The sequence below is a fragment of the Nilaparvata lugens genome, chromosome Y, assembly GCF_014356525.2.
Source record: "Nilaparvata lugens isolate BPH chromosome Y, ASM1435652v1, whole genome shotgun sequence".
In the NCBI taxonomy this organism is placed as follows: domain Eukaryota; kingdom Metazoa; phylum Arthropoda; class Insecta; order Hemiptera; family Delphacidae; genus Nilaparvata; species Nilaparvata lugens.
In genome coordinates, this window is record NC_052519.1 from 9,134,306 (window position 1) to 9,155,693 (window position 21,388).

Here is a 21,388-nt window from a genome sequence, read left to right on the forward strand (position 1 = left end):
TGATAATATACCTATTTCATTTTATAAGATTATTCTACCAATTATCACACATATATTCAATTTCTCTCTCCAAATGGGAGTTTTCCCCTCTCTTTGGAAGCAATCATTGATATGTCCAGTTCCAAAAAATAATAATCCTACTACTCCACAAGACTTCCGACCTATGAACATAGTTTGTAGTATTTCCAAGGCACTGGAGAGAATAGTGCATGAACAGTTGTCACTGTACCTGGAATCATTCAACTTCTTTGATGAAAATCAGTCTGGTTACCGCCCTTTTCACAGCACAACTACAGCACTATTGAAAATCACTGATGACATTCGAAATTCAATGGATCATCGTTCTTTCACTCTTCTTGTGTCATTTGATTTCACAAAAGCTTTCGATAATGTCTGTCATTCAATCTTACTGCATAAACTCTTTTTTCAGTGTGGTCTATCATCTTCTTGTGTTTCCTGGTTCAAGTCCTACCTTACTGATAGGTACCAGTGTGTCAGAGTGGCTGAGGAGAAAATGTCCAGGTGGCTGCCAGCTGTTGCAGGAGTCCCACAGGGTACAATCCTTGGCCCTCTCCTTTTCTCTATCTATGTAAATAACCTTCCTCTGATTTTTCGTGATTTGTCTTATCATATTTATGCCGATGATCTTGTTTGCTACAATCACTTTCCTTCTGGTCACTCTTCTCATGCTGATGATGCTGTGGCTGCCATGAATGTTAATATAGCATCTTTGATTGTATGGGCAAAGGCACATTGCTTGACTCTCAATTCCAAGAAATGCAAAAGTATTATTGTTGCTTATGGCAGACTGTACAATCAACTAGACTTCAATGCAGTGTCCAAAGTAATGATAGATGGCCATGCACTTCAGTATGAGGAATGTATTAAGGTTCTGGGAGTTTTCATAGATAAGAATCTTAATTGGACCTATCACATCAACACCTTATCGAGTGAGGATCTTTGCCATAATGCATCAGTTCAAGAGGTTGAGGAAGTTTCTTCCAACCAACCTTCGTGTCACGCTTGTTCGAAGTCTTGTCCTGCCCATTGTGGACTATGGCAGCATGGTCTACAATGACATGACTGGGGAGCTTAATATGAAATTGCAGCGTGCATTGAACTATGCAGTTAGGTTCATATATGATGCAAGAAGGGATGAGCATATCACACCTTCTATAGGAGACTGCAATGGCTGAAACTGAAGGACCGGAGACAATACTTCATATTATTATGTCTTGTATATCAACTAGTTGTCGAGGGCAAGGGCCCGCAGTATCTGAAGGAGAGATTCACCCCTCTTGCGCACATCCACCACAGAAACACACGACAGCACCAATATTTCCTACAAATTCCACTCCACCGCACAGTTATGTACAACTCCTCTTTTACTGTAGTAGCGTCCCGATCCATCACCTGAGTTGATTTTCTCACCAAGCTTCTATTTGTTCAAATCGAGGCTTCTGTCGTCATTAATAAATGATACATTAGCATAAGGTCATTATGATTGGCAGGGTTTGGTGCATTCACGCTCTCATTTCATTGCTCCTATTTCATGCACAGTTTCATTATTACTTCTCTTTTTTTATTAAAAGTCTGATCACAATGTTTTGTAATGGGACCACCTTCATAGTTTATCTATCACCTATTTCATCTTCCCTCAATTGTATTTTATTATGAACTTCAATTTTTCATGGTATACTTTCATGATAAGTTTCACTCCACATGGATGCGAATAACAACTTTAGTTTGCTAATGTGATAATACTTTAGTTGATGTTGATGGCTCAATATGTACAATATTATTTTCTTCAATATTTGTAATTATTAATACTGATGCGGAACTGAAAATAATTATTTATTTCAAAGGTTAATTTAATTTTATAATGTCAATTTTTGTAAATGTTACCATAGGCAAGAGCCTAGTAACAATTGTCAATAAATATCTTATCTTATCTTATCTAAAATCATGTTTTTGGACTCAGGGGACCTTGAAACGTATAGAAAACTAGAAATTAGGGTACCTTAATTTTTTTTGAAAGCAATACTTTCCTTACCTATGGTAATAGGGCAAGGAAAGTAAAAATAGTGGCATCCCGACACATATTCATATATAGTGGGAGCCACATTTTCTCATGTTAGCAAATAATCAATCTATTGTACTGTATACTTTGTAAATAATCGTAGCTTATATGCTTTTTGTATTCAACATGTCTTTATTCTGAATAACCTCCTCTGTTCGTTATGTACCTTATAATTTTCAATTTCTTACTTTATTAGTAATTTTTCAGTAACTAGATTTTTATAGTATCTAGTATCGATAAAGTAAAGTTTTTCTTTTTCTTATCGATTGTCAGAAGACTCCTCTATGCACACGGACTTATCGTCCAAGCATGGAGTTATTCATTTACTTTTTACTTGTTTTTCATATTAATGTAACAATCTAATGTATCGCCTTTACTTTGTTTTTACTTACTATGTAATGTATAATGTTTTGAATAAATTGAATTGAATTGAATCTATTATAAGACACTCTTAGTATAGAGCTAAGCATGGCATAGCATAGTCAAGTTGAGTATAGCTACTTATTTATTTGGTTACTTTATAGACTAAGTTAGCTTCAGCATAAGTCTGATGGCTAGCATAGCTTCAGCATAAGTCAGCTGAATTCAACAGTTAATAACAGGGCTTAAAGCCTGTTGTTCAAAAGTTATGTACTCGATGTAATAAGTGAATTAATTACCTCAACCAGGCCATTTCAGCTTTGCTCATTTTTCCAGTTTGTTGTAGATCGCCTTTATGTGTAATGAACGCACTGAGCATTCGGAATGTCTTCTGCGCAGACACTGTGTCTTCCTTCAACCCGAGAAGCCACCTGGCCATTGTCTTCAGTCCATCCACTTTGCTTCTGGTTTCATCCGGGAGGTTATCTTCGTTGCACCAATCCCTGTCATGAGGTTGACCAATCGGTGACGTTTCGTTCTCCTTAACCAGTAGTTCTTTCACAATCTGTCAACGAAATTTCAAATAAATTTATTTCAAATATGCAGCAAACATACTTGACAGCAATTCATTCACAATCTGTCAAAAAAATTTGTTAAAAATATACAACAAACATACATGGAAGCAATTCATGACAATCTGTCATGATTCATGCCATTTTCATGGAAATTTCGTTTAAAAATGCTGCTAACTGACTTGAAAGTTATTCTTCAACAATATGTCTACAAAATGTATTAGAAAATCAGTATAAAATATGGAAACAAACAAATTTGAAGTTCAGATCAAAACTATTATGATATTGGAGGAGTGATTTATTGAGCGACTTTAGGTTGATGTGTTATTCATCCTATTATACAATATTTTAATTATTAACTACATTATTTTGATGAGTAAAACACTTCTGGTACAGACGTTTTGAATAAGAAGTAAATAAAATTTCAGAATTTCTGACGCTTCTTACAGCGATTCTAGTACAGTATAAAAGAACTCGAGGCGTACCCATCGTACTCACCTTTCTTGAAACAATATTCTTCATATGAGCGGGATATTTTTCAGGCAGGTTGAAAGCTATGTGGCCTAATGCCACGATAGCAGTCCGGTAGTACTGCGACTCACAATTGAGATTCTCCTTGATTTTCTCCAATATATCGCCGAAAATAACATTGTGATGTTGTGGCATGTTGACGAAAATACATCGTACTGCTTGTTTGGCCTGTTTTGGTGTTCCAGTCTCGGCGAATCTTGTACAGATAGGTGCCAGTTCGTTCTCGATTTCCGGAAACTCTTCACCTGAAAACAGAAATCATTATAAGGACAAATAACTAACAAACATCACATTATAGTAATGGAGAAATGTACACTCAACAAAAACTGCTAAAGAAATCGTAAAGATATCTCTGACAGAAGTGATGAGTGGAAAGGTGTTCATTATGCAAGAAAATTATTTAAAATACTCGGTCTAAAGAAAAAGAATGTTTTCTTCTACTTTTCTTTGTTGAAGGCCTAATTGGTGTTTAAATTCTTCTAAATTTAAAATTTCTTGCTAATATACATTTTTGGACTAAAATTGAACTTGAACTTTTTGCAGTAGAAACATAACCTACTTTTTTGGACATTATAAAAATTAGGGAATGGAATAGTTTTGGGCCAAGCCTGTTGTTCCTTCTCAATCATATTTATATGATTTGTGATTGTATCTACAAATAAATAAATAATGCTGTAATTTTGAAAAAAATCATATTTTCCTCCAACAATCGAAAATGGTATTCTATTCACAGCAACAGAGCACTCAAGTACTAAGTTCTCTCCCTAGGGATTACTTACTTACTTTCCGTGTCGATGATCACCATTATCCATTATGCTATTATTCTATATATTTGCCTCCCGAAATTTAGCCAGCCGAAGGGCTTTGTCATTGCATTTGAGGAGGTCGTCATGAGAACAGTTTGTGTCATGCAACTTGCAATGCAATAAGTGAGTGCAGTCACTGGCAGCATTGTGGGGATTAATAGTAACCTGATTCAAACACATACGTGATCAAATACATGGGTATTGAACGGGCAACAAACTCTCAAGTAATGGCATAGAGAAAAGATAGCATAAGAAGATATCCCATTGTATAGGGCGTTTATGTTGCAAATTTCACTGTTAATTAATGCTATCTCTTCTCTATGGTATTAATTCACTCTAGTCCCTGGCTCCACAAAGAGCTACTAAATCATATCATTATAAATAGCAATGAACATAATTATGACTACTACTGTTATGACTACTGAACAGTTTCTTACCTAGAATCGATATAAGTTTCTCACCTATTCGTTTATATTTGCCGAGGAATGTGAATACATAGAGAACGTGCGGCGCAACATTCTCATCTTCATAATCTAGGAACGACAAGAGTTTTGACAGAATGTCCTCATGGAAGAAATGCACCGAGAACAAATATGAAAGCATGACAAGCAGTGTCAGTCCTTTCACTCCTGCTGTGTTCGGGTGGAGACCAATCTCGTCAATAAGGTTCCCTCCCTGTAGACAGTCTTCCACATACACAATCAGTTCCTGAAAATTGATAATAGTAACATTGTTAGTTGAATTATAAACACAAAGGACTACATCATTTATCTAAAATAAAATTGAAAATTGTCAACCACTGCTCAATAAAAACATAATCTACTAAGAATTAAATAGTGGTTGACAATTGATCAAGTTTTTCATTATGGAGAAGCATCACATCAATAGAGCACAACGATTCATATAAACTCAGGAGAGAAATAGAATCCGGTTCTCTCTTGTTTCACTCCGAACTATTTTAATACGTTTATATCAAGTGGATGAATAATTGAATATGTAAAACATATTTAATGTCTCGAATGGCACGCAAATATGTTCATTAATATTTGATGGAAGAAATTCCTGCCAATATTCGATCAATTATGATCATGAAGATTTTGTAGCAAGACATTTAAGCGGCGAAGGGGATGTAGTTCTAAGGTTGGATCAGAAAATAATTCTTGAATATTGAGATTAGGCGGCGCTCAAACGATTCAGTTAAAAGTTGGTTACAAAAGGCTGTTGGTTACTAATGTAAGTTATGAAAAAACATGCCAGTTATCGGATTGCTTATGAGGTTTTTTACAATAGAAATGTCATCTGGCCATGGCAAGTAAAATTCTTCATGCACTTGACTACATTTATTTAACCTTTTTCTCAAAAAATTAATTTATTACGAATGTATGTATTGGTTCTTAATATTATTATTATCATCATCATCATCTATTCATTTCATTTTGGAAGCTGCCTTGGGATCCGACCTCCAAGAGAGTAAGAGATAGATAGATATTGCCTTTATTTATCGCACTTTAAAATATTACAAGTGTTATGGGCGAAGTTGAGCAATAAGAGCCAGAGAGACGCTATTATTGCACACAGCCATCTGGCCAACAGTTATGGTTATAATTATTGGTATACATGTTTTCATTCAGCTCAGATTGAAACTGTTGATACAAAATTTCTATTAGATGAAAACGTTAAGGTGAATTGACTTTATAAATGAAATTGTCAGTGATTATCAACTTACCCTCAATGCTAAATAGTCAATCATAACCGATGATATTCTTCCTAAAAGCATTTTTATGGTATTGTAATAGAGGTTCGTCATTACTGGTTGTCCCAATTTCTTCAATACAAAACTAATGATTTCCGCACAATCCTTGCAAGGAATTTCCGGCCTCATGATAGCCTCCATGCCAAGAAGTAAATTCTGATCTTCGTAAAGATTAGTTGAGAATTTAGCCAAAAATTCCTGGCACTTGTCTGGTTCAGGAAGATACCGTGATATAACTGTAAGTTTGGCTGACATCTCCTTAGTGAGCTCATCTGTTACTGGCCTTTTATGCATATCAACCCATTCGAAGACGTGCTTTCGTAAACTGAAAAAACAAACTAATTATAATACCTCAAATAACCATTTTTCCCCTTACGCCACTGACAATAGAATAGAATAGATGCGAATCACTGCCTTTATTTTTGACCTAAGAGGGCGAAGTTAGGGCGCAGTCGGCCCTCTCTTACACTTAACCCTAATAAAATCAAAGAGACATAAGGAATTTTTCTCAAGAATTGAAAGAAAATAATAATTTATTTATTTTACTTCAGGTTTACAATATTTACAAACATATTGCAAAAATTCTAATTAATATAATAATACAAAACATTTTCACGCATAATTTACGGTAACATATTGTTGTGAATGTGCTTTTGTATTAGCACTTTATTCATTAAAAGTTAACATTGAACAAGATACAAATAAAAATACAACATCATCTTTTAACATCTCTCATAAAACTCCCACTAGTTATTTACTTGAAAACGTTCGTTGCTAAAACAGTCACCTTGGCAACCGTGTTCACATGATTAGTATCCATGTAGGGCTAGCCTACATCACTATGAATGTGCACAGTGCATCCCTCTTTAGGTTAAACCTGTGTGGAGGGATGGCTCACACTCTAAATGAAATGAACTTGGACTTAGTAATACATAATACAATGCTGAGAGTAATATAAATAAGTATATACACTAATGAAGCACATTCTTCCATATCAATACTAGTTAGGAATTGAATAATTTCTATTTTAAATCAATATGAGATTTTGTAAAAAATGTTAACAAAATAATGAATCACCATAATCGACTATCAAGAAGAAACATGTTTATAATAGCTATTAAGTTTACTTTTAAACAAATTATAATTCATTGCCTCAGATATTATATTTTGTGGCAATGATTATTTTACTTGAAATGTCTTTGAAATAGAAGACATATGTAAAAAATGAATGATCTTAAGCGTTGTAACTCAGCCTGCTATTGTTACCCCAAACATGGTTTTGAAACCAATTCTATCTGGCATTTACTGCATCAAACTTTACATTATCACTCTTGCAAAATCTAAGGACGTTATGTTAACAATAATTCTGGTTGAACGAAACTGTACTTATTTAGCCCATAATACTATTGGCGATATGAACTTAGTTAGTAAACAACTGCAATTGAAGAGTTCTTCGAGATAAAGCTCTACACAATTCATTAACAATACCGAAATTCAAATATTTGAATTTTCTGTTTAATTGGCCGTCGCAGACTCAAGGACATCAAACTCAAGCTGTTCAGGTTTCTTCACTATTGAAGACCATTAACTTAATAAACTATTCTATTAAAAATGAAACCACTTACTGCATCTGATGCTTATTCAGTTCGACGAATGCTCTAGAAGCATGATCGTCAATTGTGCCCCATAGATGGTACAATTTCTTCATACGCTCGTCAGGTGCCAGCTGATAAGGAACAAGTGAGTTGTTCAGCAGTCTCTCAACAAGGAGCCTGCAAATTAACACACATTACATTATTAAATCAATCAGCTACTAAACCATATTAACTTAACTGTTTTCTAAATCAGGTTGAAGACGGTTCCTACTAACGTCATGCCAACAATAACAAATCATTACAAACAAAATACAGCTAAGCAATAGAAATTAGAATAAACTGTTATTGATTAATTAAATGCACTGGAGTTCTAAATATACATTAAAATGGAAATTTATAGCGTGAAGCCCGATAACTAGAAAACTCCGTAAAAGTAATAAGAGAAGAAAAAGTGGGAAAGAGATTTTATGTGTGTTAATTGAAATTTCACCTTTCTCCACTCCATAAAAATCATGACTATAATTCATGATTTATAGATCATGACTATTGATTCATACATTATTTTCAAATAATTACACCCTCTGTATAGATAAATATATCTAGATAATCCAGATAATAATAGTTGGCCTCCACATCACCCCTTACAGCCAACCCGTTCCACCACATAGCGCCAAGTGACTAGTGAGTATATGCTTAGGCAATTTGCGTGCAATAGAACGGCACAAGTGGCCTTTATTTATTGAATAATTTATAATATAAATAACACAAAGATGAAAGTGTTAACATTCAAGGAAGAAATTGTAAATCCCTGAGCAGTTAGTGATATTGATGATAAAAATATATTATTTATGATGATAAACTTATTGATTATATAATGCTAATTAATATACAGGTCTGTAGTTCAAAGTTCACGCCACTTATATTTTTACTATTTTCTCATTGACCCAATTAAAATGTTTAAAGAACAAATAATACCCGCACATATAGGAGCGCACTAAACTTTTTTGGCGCAAACCGTACAAAATCACCTTTAAATAGGATTAACTGGGTCATTAGTTTTGCAAAACTATTAAACTGTATATCGTGGTTTTGAATGTTAATTATATTTGTTACATGGAACTTACCAGTTATATGTCAAATGGAAAAGCAACTGAAATAGTTTTATATTTTTTATAATACATAATACTATATAATACTAATATATAACTATTTATAATAAATAATACTATGTATTTTGTATAATACTTGATGAAAGTTCAAATGAGTCTACAATTTGTCATATGGCACACATCAACTTATAGTTCCTCCCAATAAGTTGATAAGTGTTTCATCAGTGAATCAATCTATCTTCTCAACTCAGCACGGTCAGTTAGTAGTGTAGACACGTAAAAACTATCATTGATAAATTGGGTCAGGAGTATGTGGAGTCCATGCATAGTAAGCCCTGTCATTTATGGCTTATGGCCTCAGCGCTCAGGTACATTGGTTTTCAACCAATTCTAGCGGATTGCAGAGGAAATATTGCACGCACATGCGTACCAACAGAAAAAAACGTTTGATATGATATTTCACTTCACATATAATTTTTAAATGTAAGTTTGATGTAAAAAATATTATTAAGATTCAAAACCCCGATATTCATTTATAAACACTTGTATAATGATTGAACACCCACCTATCCTCCATTCCAGTCATGTAATATCCATGAAGAATTTTATCCTTCATCCAGGTGACAGCTTTCTTCGTAGCTTGAGGACAATCATTTTCGTGCAAATGCTTCCTGTAGATCAACGCCAGACCACTCATAGCTTCCTTGCGTATTTTGAACTTCTTATCACGTGTACGCTCCTTGACAGACTTGAGGAGGTCTTCAGACTGCGACACAACTTCGAAGTCACGTTTCGCTGTGGAGACTATGGCCGTAACCACTTCGAAGCGGACGCTCTCTTCGGCATCATGCTGTCTCAACTTCAGCGTTTCTGTGATGTCTTTTCTCAGATCCGGATGATTCAGTAGGAAATGCATTGAATATTGGACGCACTTGATACGGATTTGAATGCTAATGTCATTGAACCTGTTAACAGACGTCAGTTGTAGCTATGAAATGTATGAAATTTTGAATATGCATAAGTCATTCACATTACACTATTAGAATGTAGGTATGAAATATATAGTAATGTATATATAGTATGTATATATAGTATATATAGTAATGTATATTGAATTGAATTGAATTGAATTGAATTGAATGATTTATGAATATCCATAATACAGGATTACTACAAAAGATTCATCGGTTTTTGAAAAGTCCTAATTACCAAAGTACTTATTGAAAATTAATAATTTTCATTTTATTTAGTATTTTTTTAAATAATAATACCTCGGACCTCATTTAGACTGGGCAGCCAGGACGCGTAGCCAGTCAGGCAACCAGGCGACACAGTCAGCCGGGCAGGCAGTCGCCACTCCATCAACGGGCACTGTTTTTAGACTAGGGCAGCCACATTTTGGCAGTTGGTTGGATGCCGATTTCAATAACCACACTGGTAGCCAAAACATGGCTTCCAAGTCTTAAAACAATGCCCGGTGGTGTAATGATTGACCGCCTGTCCGGTTCATTAATCTAAAAAATAATTCACTTCAGCCTAATGGGAGCCCAAGGTATTTATTGTTAAAAAAACTTTGGATTTTCATCTTTCTACTGGTATAAAGATTATTCATTTCAAATAAGTAAGTTGGTAATTATGAATTTTTAAAATCCAATTAATCGTTTTTTAGTAGCCCTGTATATTCACTTACATTCTAATATTAGAATGTAATACAATCAATCAGACAATTTAAGATAAGATTAAGTAAGACAAGAGCTACACATAATTTATAATTTAAAATTCTTTACTAGGAGAAGCTAGTAATTTATTAAATGGAAATTAGAATTAATGATGAATTTTGTCGACCAAAAAGAAAACATTTAAAGTTTGTGTGTCATTGTGAAGGCGATGTTGTGGTAGATATGTATATTGAATGATACCTGCTTGAAATTGTCAAAACAACTCATTTATTAACTCCATTTACTAGATAAAGTATTAATAATGGTGTAGCAACCAAAACTAGCATCTCAATTATTTATTTGATAGATCAGTGGTTTTGGCAATTATTTCAATTCGTTTCCATTCAACAGGGAACATAACCTTAAAGGTTCTTTTCAGTTATGTTTCAAAGGTAAAAGAAAAGGATAGGGAGGTTAGGTTTTGGATCTTAAATGGCAATATGATAATATTATTTGAAATGTGTTGATAATTTTAGATAATAAACACAAATAACGACAATTTTAGATACTAGCATATTTGAGATATCGCGCTTACGAATGACATCCCAAATGTGGACGCAGCTTAAGTCAGATAACTAAATTTAGTTGTCTTTCTTCGTTAGGGCTACTTTTGAATGGGAATAAAAATGAAAATCCAAGTACCCTTTTTAAAATGGTTTACTTACGACATGTTTCGGCTATGATGCCATTATCCAAATGCATTGGATACTTAGATAGCTACCTATAAAAAGGATACTTGGATTTTTATTTATAAATTTAGTTGTCTACTAATTTTTTGAAATCAATAGTTACAAAGAAACGAATACTGCAGAAGGTAGATTCAAAGACCTTAAGTGTATGTGGACATAGATAAACAAAATCTGTTTATGAAGTTGTGTGAGCTGAGTTATGATGTGGGCATTAACATATATTTCCTCAACTGCCAAAATAGCCCAAGGAAGTGGAAAATGATTCAATACATTTTTATATGCATGAAGTTGTTTGTGAATCATAAATGATTGAGAAGGATTGCTAAGGATTTAATTACCTGCCAAGAAAAGCTCTCCAAAGGGGCTGATGACTTTTTGCCAAAGTTGAGTCTTTTTCAGAGAACATTCTTGCGAGTAATCCCACCGCTTCCAGCCGCTCCTGCTCGAGATTGGATTTCAGTTTACATTCAAGCTGGGGGAGAACAGCGGACAGAACCGACGGGCAAATGTTGTTCAACTCGTAGATCAAGCTGTAAACTTTGGAGCAAATAGCAATACCCTTTTCTTCTTTGCCAAGAATCAGAACGTGTTTGAAGAACTGAACAAAACAAATCAATAATTATTGTAAACAAACAATAATTGTGAAGATCCAAGAAGGACAAGAATCAAGTCAAAAGAAAAATTAACCTCGATAATCCGGTCCTCTATAACTCGTTAGTGGAGGATCAGTTCCTGGAATACCGTTTATTATTTTTTGACAATCACAAATCATTATTATAATATAATATGATTGAGAGAAGACATCAGGTATAGCCCAAAACTATCTTTCTCCCAAATTTTGATTAATAATACCCTTTTCAATTCGTAATAAAGCAATGCATTTTGGTTCTCTCGTAGTAAAATCGGGCGATGGATTTTCTTTCAACCTCTTATTACTTCTTAGTCCCATACTATACGAACCGAATAAACAGGGCCAAATTTGTTGGGGTATAGTCTGCCCCATAAGAGGCAGTGAGTTCTGTAACAAGTGAAAACGCGACCGCGTTTATTCGGTCCTTATAGCATAGGTTGGAGTTGAGTTAGAGCAGTTGACCGAGACGGACGTACTTTTCGTTGCTCTGTTATCTAATCGTGAATCGTGAGTTGTTGTTCCGAGTGCCAAAAGTGGAAGTGCTGTTACTTGCTCGTGAATCATCAATATTTAGTTAGTGAACTATTCATTTGTCAATATGAGTATGAATAAATATTTAACTGTGCGAGGTGAGAAAAGGGAACGGGGTGAGAGTGAGAGCCCAGAGAACTCACCAGTGACAAAAAAAGGGTGTGATATAAAAAACGACGAACTGTTACGTAGCATCGAAACAACAATTGAAAAGCTATTGGATAGGAAATTGAAAGAATTGGCGACAAAGGAGGATGTATCGGGAATTACAAAAACGCTTAACACTCTTACGCTAGAGAACGATTTGTTAAAGAAGGATGTTCAACGTCTCAAAGCCGAAAATATCAGAGTTTTGAATAGATTGGACAGGTACGAGGATCGTTCGCGTAGAAATAATTTAATATTTCGAGGTATGAAATTTAATAGCAACGAGGACTGTCGTGAGAAAGTTAAAGACTTCTGTGAAAATGTACTCAAGTGCGATAAACAGGTTCACGTAAATAGAGCTCACATCTTAGGCAAGAAAAGAGATAACGCGCCGATAATTGCACATATCCCGCAGGACCACGATATCAATTCTATCATGGACAAAACAAAAAATCTGAAGGGAACAGGATTCGTGGTGCATAAGGACTATTCACGTGCGACGAGAGTGCAGCGTAATAGACTCTATCTGCTTAAAAAAGAGATAATGAAGAGCGACAGTGTACGGAGTTCTACACTAAAGGGAGATCAACTTGTTATCGACGGGCAGTATTTCACATGGAGAGAGGAGGAGGGTCTACGCTGTGGAGGTGAATGCGGTGTCGAGAAATTGAATAATATCTTAAAAATAGACTGTTCGGAAATGGTGAAAAATATAAAGAAAAAGGATGAAAAATCAAATATTGAATCTAATGAACAATTTAATGAATAGGATAAGGTCGTCTGCCAAGTACAAGAAGTAGGTGAATTAAGTGTGTTAGGGTATAATGTTGCAGGGCTTAGCGGTAAGGTGAGTTCCAACTATTTTCTTAATTTTGTGAAAAGCTATGATATAATTGTATTATGCGAAACTTTTATTGAAGAGAAAGAATTTATTCGAATAGAAAACTATTTTCCAGAGTATAGCATATCATGGGTTTCAGCAGTTAGGACTGCAGAATTTGGTAGGGCTAAGGGAGGCATAATGATGGCTTATAGATCGACTTTTAATGAGAAGGAAATTTGTGAATTTACTCATTATGATGATAGGACAGTGATAACATTAAAATATGATAGTACTAACAAAATTCATATATTGCCTGTCTATCTGACCCCAGGAGAAAGTTGGAGAGAAGATTTCAATAAGCTCAATAAATTCATGGAAAGCAGAGAGATAGGTGAGCAGCTGATGCTGATAGGAGACTTCAACGGACGTATAGCAAATGCACAGATAATACCTGATGAGATAATGCAAAGTGATTGGCTTATTAATGCTACCCGAAACTCGAAAGATGAAATTTTCAATACAAATGGGCGAAGAGTAATGAATATGTGTGAGGAATTTAATTTGTGTGTTTTAAATGGAAGGTCAACGGGTGACAAGGAGGGAGAATTTACATATGTAGCAAGTACAGGATGCTCCGTTATAGATTTTTGTTGTGTGTCGATGAGTGCACTGGCAGTCGTAAGTAGTTTTGAAGTACTTGCTGAAAGATTCTCAGACCATATGCCGGTAGAAGTTAAATTTAAATGTGGATTATCAGATACACAAGAAGAAAGCCTTACGCTAATACCCAAGTTAATTTGGTCGAAGGTAGATGTTTCTAAGTACCGTAATAAGTTATCACAAAGCAGCTGTGGCTTTATCTTACCCCTCGATAGTAATCAGGCAGCAGGAAAGATTATCAACATTGTTAAAGAGGCGGCAGGTAACAAGGCACAGTTTTATAAGAGAGAAGATAAGTGTGGGAAAAAGAAATGGTTCGACTGGGAGTGTGATAAGGCGAGGAAAAGAAGCTTTGCATACCTGAGACTTTTTAGAAAAGTAAATACTCAACAAGCGAGACAATTGTACTTAGAAGAGAATAAAAAATACGCACAGATTTGTAAAAAGAAAAAGGACTTATATTATAATAAGATTAGAGGAAGTCTAGAGAATGTACGAGATTCAAAACAGTTTTGGGCTGCGGTAAAATCATTTAAAAAATCATCTTTTGTTAGTTCAGGCCAGATTACTGTTGAGAATTGGATGAAACATTTCAAAAAATTACTCACAGTGGAAGTTGAAGCGGAAAAAGTTCTATATGCTGCACCTTTCATAGAAGATGAAACCCTAGATACTAGAATAACAAATGAGGAACTTTATCTGGTACTTGAAAAAGCAAAAATTAATAAAGCACCTGGCACCGATGGCATACCAGCCGAATTTTTCAAGGCAGCCCCAAATGAATTTTTGAATATATTGCTTGCGTTTTATAATTACATATTCGATACAGGACTGGTACCCGACAATTTTTCAGAAGCGGTTATATTTCCAATACACAAAAAAGGTGATAAGAAAGAGGCTACAAATTACAGAGGAATACAATTTATCAACTCATTATCAAAGATTTTCTCAGGTGTCCTTCTAAATAGATTGAATAAATGGGTAGAAATTCGTAGGGTGATAAAAGAAGAACAAGCAGGTTTCAGGAGGGGATACAGTACAATAGACAACATATTCAATTTATACAGTATTATTAGTTTGAAGGTGAAGGGAGGGAAAAATAAAGTGTATTGTTTATATGTAGATTTCAAGGCCGCTTTTGATAATATAGATCGTCATGCGTTAATTTATAAGTTGTTTCAGATAGGGCTATCCACCAAATTTGTGAATATAATCGAGAAATTATACAGGAATACACGTGCATTCGTATGGTGTAAGAATAGCCAAGGCAAAGACGATGGTATGAGTGGAGCATTCAGTACAGATAACGGATTAAAACAAGGATGCTTACTCTCCCCGCTATTGTTCACTCTCTTCATAAATGACATTTTTGATGGTATGGAAGATGGAATATGGATAGATGAATTAAATATTAAGGGTCTGATGTATGCGGATGACTTAATTTTGACTGCATCCACACCCAAAGCTTTACAGAGAATGATAGTGTGTTTAAAAAATTATTGCGAGAAGTGGGGACTTAAAATAAATTCGGATAAGACAAAGATAATGGTATTTAGAAAAGGCGGACGACTGGCGATGCATGAAAGGTGGTACTGGGGACGCGAGCATATAGGTGTAGTTAACAGTTACAAATATTTAGGAGTAACATTCACTACTCAAATGAAGTTTAGTGAGCATGTGAGAGAGCGTGTAGCGGTGGCGAATTTTGCTGTAAATAATGTTTGGAATTTTTTTGTAGCGCAGAATGAAGTAAAGGAGGAGAGTAAGTGGATAATGTTCGATGCAGTAATAAAAGCTCTTGTGAGCTACGGAGGGCAAGTGTGGGGATATAATAACTTTGAAGATGTGGAACGACTTCATAGATCCTTCATTAAGAGATTGTTCTCTCTGCCACAGTCAACGCCCAATCACATTATCTATCTTGAGACGAATACGTGTAATCTATATCACTACTTGTACGAGCTGCACTACAGCTATATCCTGAAAATTCTATCTCTGCAGCCAAACAGATTACCAAGAAAACTCGCGCAAAAAATGATAGAACAAAAAGTAGGTTGGTACAGGATATGGAAAACGCAGGCAGAAAAATGTGGGATTGAATTGCCGGAATGGGAGATGGGCGTGCAGGATACGTGGAGGCAGAGATTGAAGAGTATCAATGAATTTATGAAGGACGAGTGTAGAGAGAAGTGGATAGCACGTGCCAGACAATCTAGGCTGCATTACGTATACTCTCGTCTCAACCCACTAACAGAGCGCAATAATTATTTGAAAAAGAATTTCACCCGAAATGAAAAATCTATAATTTTCAGAACGAGAGGAGGACTGTGGTATTTGAACAGGAGTGTAGGACGGGAAGGGATACAGACGATATGCACGTTGTGCAACACGAGGGAAGAAGAGGATATTCTACATTTCATGGGGAAATGTCCTGTATTAGGAGAGATGAGAAGGGCACATTTGGGTAATAGAGTTATATCAGAGGATAAGGTCTTTGAATTTTTGAATGGTAGTGATTGGAGGGCACTGATAGGATTTGTTAAAAGTGCATGGGCATACAGGAAAATTCTAATAGGAGAATATAATACGTGATCGCTTCTCTTACTCAAATACTGTAGTAGTAAAATTTCTTGCTTGTATATTGTTTATATTTTCTATTTCAAATCCAAAAAAACGAATAAAAATCTATAACGAATAAAATAACTCAACTTGGCAGACGACCAACTGGTCATGTCAAAAAATATATATTTTGTAAAAAAAAATCATGTATTGTGATGTTTTTCATATTTTGTTGCTCAATAAATATATTTCTATTCTATTCTATTCTATAGCATAGGTTTCCCATTACATCTGCAATTTTTTTATAAGATTAGTTGACTAATTATGGAAAACACCAGCTACAAAATTCAACATGACGCCTTTCACTTATGAATTTCAAACAATAGTAATTTATGTATTAATTCAAGTACAGATATAATTGAGTGAGAAAATCATGTAGTCTATAAACTTCAACTTTAAGAGAAGTTATACAAATATTATAGCCCAGTCAATGAAGGTCCAAAAAAGCTGTTTCGATCCGAAAATTAAATAAAAGCTGAATTTCCCACCATTGATAGAACCCTCCCAGAGGGTCATTCTCCCAAAAGTCCCAAGAAATCCCCTTGGAGCTTTCCGCCCCAGCCCCCTAAAACATGAAAAATGCAGGTAAACACGGGAAATCAATTATCTCTGTAACCATTGATCGGAAACAGTTCTATTATATACCATATGATTCGTTACATTATGGACTACAATATTAGTTTCATACATTTTTTCAATAAAATTGACAGTTTTCTTGATGAAATAATATATATGTGAAAATTTAGGGGGTTTGTGACTTGATTTTTTTGTTTTCTTCGATTAACTTCGAAACAAGTAGTTTTAAAGGAAAATAAGCCAAATAATCAATGTAGCCACTGTCATTGCAAATCCAGTGATGTATATTGTTATGTATTTGCGATTCGATTTGGCGCTGTGGAAGGGGAAACAGTCGACGCGGTACGGCATGGCTGACTCTCTTCACCATAGTAAACAGTAAAATACAGTAGTAGGCCTACTGCTTTCTAAGTTGCATCTTATTCACACTATGGCGCTCGAAACAATCAATTTTGTCTATTGTTTTGACATGCGATGAAACTAATTTTTCACATTTTAATTCTCTAAATTCTCTAAAATCATTTTGTTGTTATATAGGTGCTAAATCATGCATTCTATGACAGACAAAGATATTGTTTGTAACCGATAAAATATTCATACTATTACAATCATAATATAATACATATTTAAAATATGTGTGTATGATCATAATTCTATGCTAAAATTTATCATAAGTTATGAATGTCAAAAACTGAGATGAATCATAGATTACAATAGTGTTAACAGTGGCAATTTCCTGAAAAATCATAGCGTGCAGTGTTTGCTGTTTTCTACAGTTAATATTCTCCAAGCCAGGTTGATAATATACCTTCACTTGAGCCAAATATATATGATGGCTGAGGGACAAAAAAATGTATACATTGTGCTTGTTGAGTTGAAACTTTCTATGATTCTCTCTGTAAAGTAGCTTATCTTCCGTTCTTACTAGTTGAATCTAAATTATTTAGACAGTCCAATATGAAAATTCAGTAGATTCTAGAGATGAAAGCCATGCAAACATACAAATTAAGGAAGAGTAAGCATCCATAAAAGGTAGGAAAATCATGAAAGTGTTTCACATTTAACCACAAAGTACCCTACCGTATAAGATTCATTGAAAGATGATTCATCATCTTCTATTATTTTTGTTAACATATCGATTTTTCACCTCCACTCGCATCTTGTCATTCATTACACAAGGTTGGCAGAAGCTTTTCTTTATGTCGATTGATTTTGATTAGGGCACCAAAAGAATAGAACATTTTCTATTTGAAGCATTCAAATTAAATCTATTGAACATGATTTCTTATGACTTAGCATTCACAGATTTAGTTGGGTGAAGCTATTTGATAAATGTACCTCATTATCATGGTTTTTATACCATTCTAGTTCATTGTGATCATTGAAGGGTTGAAGTGATGAGTTAGTTCAAGTGAATTCTAGTACACAAGTATATTGTGCTTATAATGGGCTCTTCTTTATTTTCTATCGATGTTTTGCTCCAGTAGAGAAAATTTAAAATGTTGGTTTTACATTTTATAAGCTTTATAAATAATATAAATTAACAGTAATATAAATTTGATAAGTCCAGTATTAAATTAATCAATGTTGATTTTCATTGTATCGCTTCGTATCAATGTTACTTGCACTGTTTGCAATTCATCACTATTCTCTCAAGAATTAGTTTTTTATGAATTTCATGATCTGAAAATTGAAATTCAAATGCTATTAATTTGGATGACGTTCACATTCATTCCACTGGTTTTTTTACAATAATTGTTACGTTGAAGAGTGAGGCAATTCAATCCATTTGGAAGTAAAAGGAAATCACAGTGCGATTTGAACAGTGGATAGTAACTTTGAAATTCAGTTGCTCAATTCATTTCGGCTTAATACTATCATTTGTAATTATAGTTGATAAGAAATATGCATTGTATATAATGTTTATATTTCAGTTTGACTAATCTTCTATCACAGTCTCGCTTTCATTCATAAACATGATAATCCTAAATACGTTGAATACCTTAAAGATGTAGCTTATCTTACGTCGAACAATGTACAATACAAACAATTTTCATTGAATTACTATTATGATGATCATTGGAATTTCTGCCTGTGATTGAGAAAAAGTCATTTTATGAGCCTTGAAATTCGTAACTAGAAAAAATTGCATTATTACTAGATTTTTTTTATTTTTACTATTTATTATTGGTCCTGTACATTGATTTTTGTGATTATAGAGATCAACTACTTTATTCTGAATCAGGATAAGGATAAATAGGGAAATTGTGAGATGAGGATAACATCCATAGTTACATAGCATCAATTTGAAAGCTCTGATTATAATGATTTGAACGGAACTGCGATTTTGGGTTGGTATTGCCTCTTCATGTTCAGTGAGAATAGAAAGCTTCAGAGTAATTCGTTCTCACTATATGTGATAATATTGGTAATATTTGGTAACATTTGTTAATATTTGAACCGAATGTGCAACAAATTAATCTACTTCCAGCTTGAAAATTTTCAACTTATCAGGAGTACAGTGTTATCATATAGTATCTCAGGTAGGCCCACCCTTTTTTTTTGTTCACGTGATCTGATGATATTCATTCCATTATCAAGTGTTTAAATTATAAAGAGTGATGGAACAAGATGAAACACAAGAAAAGCTATGAAAAGAAATTTTGAATCTTCATTTTTCACAAAATAAGGATAAAATGAAGGAGTCGGACACATAGTATATCATGAAACTTCATTGAAAAACATCAATATCTGAAACTAGAGTTATCAAATTGTGTTACCTCTGACTCGTATGGAGAAGGCACACTTCAAATTAATATAATAGATTCTGTGGGCAAACAAAGAAATCCTGATTTTTATCATGAGCATGGTTAAATCAAGAAAATTCCCGGCTGCCTAGAAAGCAGTCGTTAGGTCATGTCAGAGGCCCTGAAATTCATCAGTTGCGACCTGAAAACTCTGACACCAGACCTGAGCCAGCCAGGTCACTCGACATTATTATTATTTTTTAATCAAGAAAATTGTAATATTTTTTAGAGTATTGAAAAGTGAAAATCTATATACAGCGCCTGTCAAAACAATAGACAAAATTAATTGTTTCGAGCGCCATAGTGTAAATGAGATGCAATGTAGATAGCAGTATTATTCTGTTTACTATGCTGAAGGGAGTCAGCCGCGTCGGCTGTTTCCCCTTCCACAGCGTTAACTTGAATCGCAAATACATAACAATATACATCGATGGATTCGCAATGAATGTGGCTACAATAATTATTCGTCTTATTGTTCTTTAAAATTACTTGCTTTGGAGTTAAACGGAGAAAACAGAAAAATCAAATCGATAAACCCCTAAATTTTTACATTATATTATTTTATTAAGGAAACTTCGATTTATCGAGGAAATGAATCCGACTAATATTGTAGTTCTTAATTTAACGAATCGAATGAGATATGATAGATTTTTTTCCGATTGATGGTTACAGAGATAATTGATTTCCAGTTTGCTGTTTACTATGGCTAAGAGAGTCAGTCACGCCGTTCCGCGTCGACTGTTTCCCCTTCCACGGCGTCAAATCGAATCGCAAATACATAAAAATATACATCAATGGATTTGCAATGAGACTGGCTACATTAATTTATTAATGTAGCTACATTTATTCGGCTCATTTTTCTTTAAAACCACTTGCCTTGAAGTTAATCGAAGAAAACAAAAAAATCTAACGTAAACCCCCTAAATTTTTACATATATATTATTTTATCAAGACAACTGTTAATTTTATTGAAAAAAGAAAATAACTCATATTGTAGTCCATAATGTAACGAATCGAATGGCATATGATAGAACTGTTTCCAATCAATGGGTACAGAGATAATTGATTTTCCGTGATTACCTGCATTTTTCAACTTTGAGGGGGTCTAGGGGGGAAAGCTCCAAGGGGATTTCTTTGGACTTTTGGGAGAATGACCCTCTGGGAGGGTTCTATCGATGGTAAAAGATTCAGCTTTTATTTAATTTTCGGATCGAAAAAACCTTTATTGACTGGGCTATTAATTAAAATTTGAAAATTTGGAATGATTCAGATTTATAATTTGTGAATATTATTTGCGTGAAGCAAATGTGTTTGATATTTGAAAGGAGGATAAACAAACCTCAAATCCTTCAATTTCGACCTACAAATATATGAAGCTAAC

The 21,388-nt window shown here is 34.3% G+C and overlaps 1 protein-coding gene across 1 annotated transcript in view; it reads right to left on the bottom strand.

The window, feature by feature from the left end:
* The window catches only part of LOC111051597 (sister chromatid cohesion protein PDS5 homolog B), a gene marked incomplete in the record, with an annotated part of 199,314 nt that overhangs the window by 53,921 nt on the left and 124,005 nt on the right, over positions 1-21,388 (bottom strand). The window contains 6 exon segments of the mRNA XM_039443468.1: positions 2,740-3,005; positions 3,511-3,788; positions 4,811-5,057; positions 6,076-6,427; positions 7,728-7,874; positions 9,373-9,771. Of these exon segments, the coding sequence (XP_039299402.1) occupies positions 2,740-3,005; positions 3,511-3,788; positions 4,811-5,057; positions 6,076-6,427; positions 7,728-7,874; positions 9,373-9,771 (1,689 nt within the window).